The following is a 5,050-nucleotide window of genomic DNA, read 5'->3' as shown; positions in this document are numbered from 1 at the left end:
ATAGATAGACAGGGAAGGAGGCACAGCTGCTGTAGTGTGCATAATTTTTCCACCGACGCCAGATCGACAGAGCGTCTGGTAGGGATCGCCACCGTTATCGCCATCGCCGCCGCCGACTTTGAATCCTGGCCTTATCCATATCCAGTCACGTCTACGGAGGGAGAGAAATGACGTCGTCTGCAGGCGGGATGTACATGGCTTTCTCTCCCTCTCCCTCGGCTCCTCACTCTCCTCATCTTCCTGGTCTTCGTTCTCCGTCCTCTGTATCTGCGGCTGCCGCTGCTCTACTCGAGCAAGAGAAGTAACTAATCGAATTCTCTTCTTTCTCTCGCTTTTGTTTTGTTTTTTTATTTGATGTTTGTTGCTTCGTGAGATCTGTGATTTGTGTGTTGCCGATCTGTGTGTTGATTGTTTTTTTGGATCAGTCTTGTTTTGTTTCTGAGTTTTGGATGATTGATTTGTATGATCGGAGCTGTTACTCATGTGACTGGCCTCATCTGACTAACCTGCTGGATAGTTAGCTCTTGAACTGTTTTGTTTTGGACTTGGCTAGTTGAATATGTTACTTGTTTTGTGTGATGCTTGTTTGATTGTTGGTTGTAATTGTTGATGCAAGATCTGAGTTTCTTTCCACTTTTTTGTGCTTGTGGACCAAACTGTCTTGATTATGGAATGGTGTGTGCGCGTTTTTCTGTTCTATTTTCTGTTTAGTTGATTAGCGTCCGAGATTTTTTTTTTTTNTTTTTTTTTTTTTTTTTTTTTTTTTTTTGTGGCGTATTTAATATTTATCTGATTACATTTTATTTTGTGTTCTTTGTTTTCTTGCAGGTATCTCTCTGAGTTATTGGCAGAGCGACAGAAACTTGGTCCATTTCTGCCTGTGCTGCCTATTAGTTATCGCTTGCTGAACCAAGGTGAACTTTGTAGCCTCAACGAAGTAGCTTGTTGTGAAATAGTTTGCTTGCATTGTTGTTTCTCGTTTGGTTGATTGGCTGGAAATCTTTGGGATGAGGTGTTATTGCTCGTTGAAATTCAGAACAGAGCATGTTTGTTCAATATACAGGCGTGACTGAACTAATCTAACAGAAACTCAATCCAACGAGTAAATGCGATGAGCAATTATCTGATCTAACTTTATTGATTTTGCTTGATTGTTGCCTTTCCATTCTGCTAATACCTTGGTTATTTAAGTTGGTAGAGGTATGAAGTGATTAAATGGCTTTGCATAAAACTGTGTGTGTTTGTGAATACTGGAGGGTGATTTTTGATACCCAGAGGATATTACAAACATGACAAGTACAATAATATTATAGTCGATAGTGATAAACCTCAGTGAATACATTCTAACTTGAGAAATTATTCCTTAAAAAATGAGGATATAGTTTCTCCCTATCTCTAATATGGAGCAACCGTGCCTACCTGTTGTAAAAAAGCGTTTTTCATGTTACATGGGTTGTCTGGTTTACATCTTTTGGATCAAGCTAAAAGCTTACAAGTAGTGATGCAAGCTCACATGTAAGTGCTCTAGTGATGTTACCCAGAAGTTCAGTAGCGAGACTAATATATTTTTTTTCGTCTCTTTTCTTGGTGTCATGAAGAATTGATCCTTTTTTTTTTTTAAACTTACCCATTGCCTTTCTACCATTGTATACTTGTCTTAAATGGTTGCTTAACTTCGCATTCATAAATGTTAATTTTTCTGATGGAAATTCTAATATACCTATTAATCCTAACAACTGTTTGGAACTTATGTGATTTTTTTCTACCTCTGCTGCCTCTTGTCTTCGTTTGTTTCTTAGTTTCTGCAGCCTATACAGTTTATGAACCTCCTTTCTTAGCGTTTGGTGCAATATTACATATTGATATTGCTCTGCAGTATTGGGGCTCGCAATTTTATGTTTTTCTACGTTTGACCAAATTTCTTTATGAAGGATATTTTTTTCACTGACTCAGAAGTAAAAAACACCTTGTTGTGTGTCCATTGTGTGGTAACGGCTAACTTTTTAACAAATGCGCTGACTGGTACATCTTGTTCTTGAAAATTGACATTTTTGGAGCAGAAATATTGCGTGTAACTACACTATTGGGGAAGGCATCAGTTTTAGGTCAAAGTGGGCTTGAACATGCCAGCCCCCTGGCTTCTGGAGGAATATTTTCAAATGGAGGTGCTGACATGAATGGATGGACGTCACGGTTTCAATCAGAAGTACGGATACTAACCATTAACATGACCTTACTGTCCATCTAATTTACTGTACTTAAGAAGCATCTGTGACGCAAACATTTTACATTTTTGCTAACTCGTAACAATTTCACTTGGGGACAACTTCTCTAATTAAAAAATGAGACTTAGCTTTTTTTTTTTTTTTTTTGCTTAGGTCTTTTATTTTTTTTAGCTTCTCTAATGGTTCTAACAAATTGGTTCTTCACCTTCAGCCTTCTTGATAAACAGGATGATGGTGTTCAATAAAATCTGAGGAGCTTACTTTCAAATTTTTCTGTGTGTGTGTGTGAAGGAAACTCTCTGTGAGTAGTTAGCTGGGTTGACTCAGTTTTTTTTTTAGTGACAAGGGTCTAATATTCTAATATAGAATGCTGACTCATTAGTGAATTTGGTTTACCCCTTGTTATCTTGGTGAAGGGGTTTTCAAGAAACTTTACTTGGTCTTGGAATTTAAAATACATAAATAAGTGGCCCCAGGAGTAATTTATGTCAGTATTAGCACATTTCTATGGTTGTCTAATGGTGTGTTTATTAAGGAAGATTCATTACCTTGAACGTACACCCCAACCCCACAAAGGGAAAAAAGAAATTTAGAAAAAAAAGGCTACTTTAAGTTCCACATTCTGGGATTTCCTTTTACTCATTTGAGCACCAAAATGTTCTCACTTTCTATGCATGGTTACAATGTTATTTCTCAAGGTATGTACTGTGTTCAGTACTCTTCTCACTTCCCATTGATTGCTGTTCTAGAATCTCTGACTTTGATATGTATTGTTGCTGAAAAGCTCCCATGTTCTTCATTCCAAAGCTATATTGGCTGCTGTACATATCTTAACTAGCATGTTTAGATTTATTTTAATTTTCTGGTTTGAACTCTATATAATGATATGATATGCAGATGTCAAGTTTATTACAATCCTCACCAGCACAAAATTGGCTAAGTTCCCACGGTAGTTCATCAGGCCTTATTGTGAAGAAAACCATCAGAGTGGACGTTCCTGTTGACAACTATCCCAATGTATGAATTATCATCATGTTTTATCTGTTTATCTATTTCTTCCCTTTTTTTTTTTTTTTTGTTTAATTTCTGTTTTTAACATATTTTGCTAATGGAACTGGATTGAACTTTGTTTGTAGTATAACTTTGTTGGCCGCCTCCTTGGTCCTAGGGGAAACTCTCTCAAGCGAGTGGAGGCAAGTACTGATTGTCGAGTTTTGATTAGAGGGCGTGGTAGCATTAAGGATCCAGCTAGGGTAATTTACTATAAATTTCATGTTCTTATAATGTTGCATGTCATGATTGTTTTGCATATCCTTTTCATGATCGTATAATTCATTTGCAATTATATTATATCGGAAAATAAAAAATTCTATCACTGAACTTCTAAGATGGTCCCACTCTAGTCTTCAAACTTGTAATTTTATCTATTACAACCTCATTAAGAACGGTTGCTATGCACTTTTCCATTAAAATAAATAAAATAACTTATTTTCACTTAATCTGTTAAGATTTCTATTTTTCTGTTGATTTTTTTTTTCTTTTAAATCAGGGAATGATAGAGAGAATGGTTATAACATGACTCATATCTTTAAATTTGATAACATCTCTATATTTTTTGGAACTTTTTTAATATGAACGTAAGGAGGTAGAGGTAAATCCTCCTCTCGTTTCTTCTATTTTCTCCAATCGCTCGCCCAGTCAGCTCTTTCATATCTGTCTCTCGAATAACTTCTACCCCCAGATCTTAGTTTCCTTGTCCACTCTCTTTTTTGCTTATGCTTCTATTACCCCCTTTTTTCCTTATTTGAAACCCTTCTCCTATGCCCTTATATTGGTATATTTATTTATTGTTGATGAAGCACAATAGACAATTTAATAATATTGTTGGTTTTACTTTCGTTATTTATTCTTCAAAATATATTGGATTTTTTTTTTAATATTTGAGGTTTTGCAAATCTCTGCCTTGAGAATCTGTTTTGTAATCCCAAGTCTTGATGGGGATCCTATCTTTTTCATTTTTTATTTCCTTTCTTTAACACAACTTTCGTTTCCCATGATTTGTATTAAGATTACATCGGAGTGATTGGGATTAATTTTATGTAATTAAATGTTTTAATTAATAAACGTATTGGATTAATGGATTAACTTTTAATTATAAATTTTATGATGAACCTCTTCCTTCCTCCCTAGGGGAACTGGGACTGAATTGTAACTATCTTCATAGCTTAGGGTGAGTTTGTAATTTTCTTGGTATGTTTAATAGCATAGTTTACAGATTACCATAGGGCTGATGATGCAGCGAATATAATGAATTGAACAAAAAATTAAAGGACTACCATATTGGTAACTGATAGGGGTAGTATTTTACAATTTTCTATTAATATACCCAAGGTTAAAATAGATTTTGAATCTTATTTCTCTTAATGTTTGTGTCAATTTGGCTCATGTGCTCTTGTCATTTTCATTCTTGTGTGTAACCTTTGATTGAAACTTATATTTCATCCCTAGAAATCTCATGTGGCGTGTTTTTTGTACACATAACAATGAACTTAAATGTTGCCATTTTTCTCATGACGTGGAAGTCCAGTTTGCTTAGATCACACAGTTTTTTGTGGTTGATAAGTATAAAGGGGTAAATATGGACAAGTTTTAAGAGGTTAATGGAAGCCTTTAAGAGATTATCTTGCTAGATGGAGACCTTTGTCGTAGGTTGCCTTCCTTATCGTGGGCTCTTGTATTCTTGTTTTTTTTCAATGAAAGTTTGGTTGTTCAAAAAAAAAAAAAAAAAAAAAAAAAAAAAAAAAAAAAAAAAAAAAAAAAAAAAA

General features: G+C 34.9%; 1 protein-coding gene across 1 annotated transcript in view; it reads left to right on the top strand.

Moving 5' to 3' along the window:
• LOC111443209 (KH domain-containing protein At5g56140-like) overlaps window positions 1–5,050 on the top strand; it is a 9,119-nt gene continuing 4,069 nt past the window's right edge. Inside the window, exons 1-5 of the mRNA XM_023080924.1 lie at window positions 1–301; window positions 829–914; window positions 2,061–2,206; window positions 3,123–3,242; window positions 3,362–3,478. Coding sequence (XP_022936692.1) covers window positions 168–301; window positions 829–914; window positions 2,061–2,206; window positions 3,123–3,242; window positions 3,362–3,478 — 603 coding nt within the window. The 5' untranslated portion in view covers window positions 1–167. The remainder of the gene's footprint in view (window positions 302–828; window positions 915–2,060; window positions 2,207–3,122; window positions 3,243–3,361; window positions 3,479–5,050) is intronic.

The sequence above is a fragment of the Cucurbita moschata genome, unplaced genomic scaffold (genome assembly GCF_002738365.1).
Source record: "Cucurbita moschata cultivar Rifu unplaced genomic scaffold, Cmos_1.0 Cmo_Scf00005, whole genome shotgun sequence".
Lineage (NCBI taxonomy): Eukaryota > Viridiplantae > Streptophyta > Magnoliopsida > Cucurbitales > Cucurbitaceae > Cucurbita > Cucurbita moschata.
The sequence above is the reverse complement of the archived record's forward strand: the minus strand, read 5'-3'. Positions and strand labels throughout refer to the sequence as shown.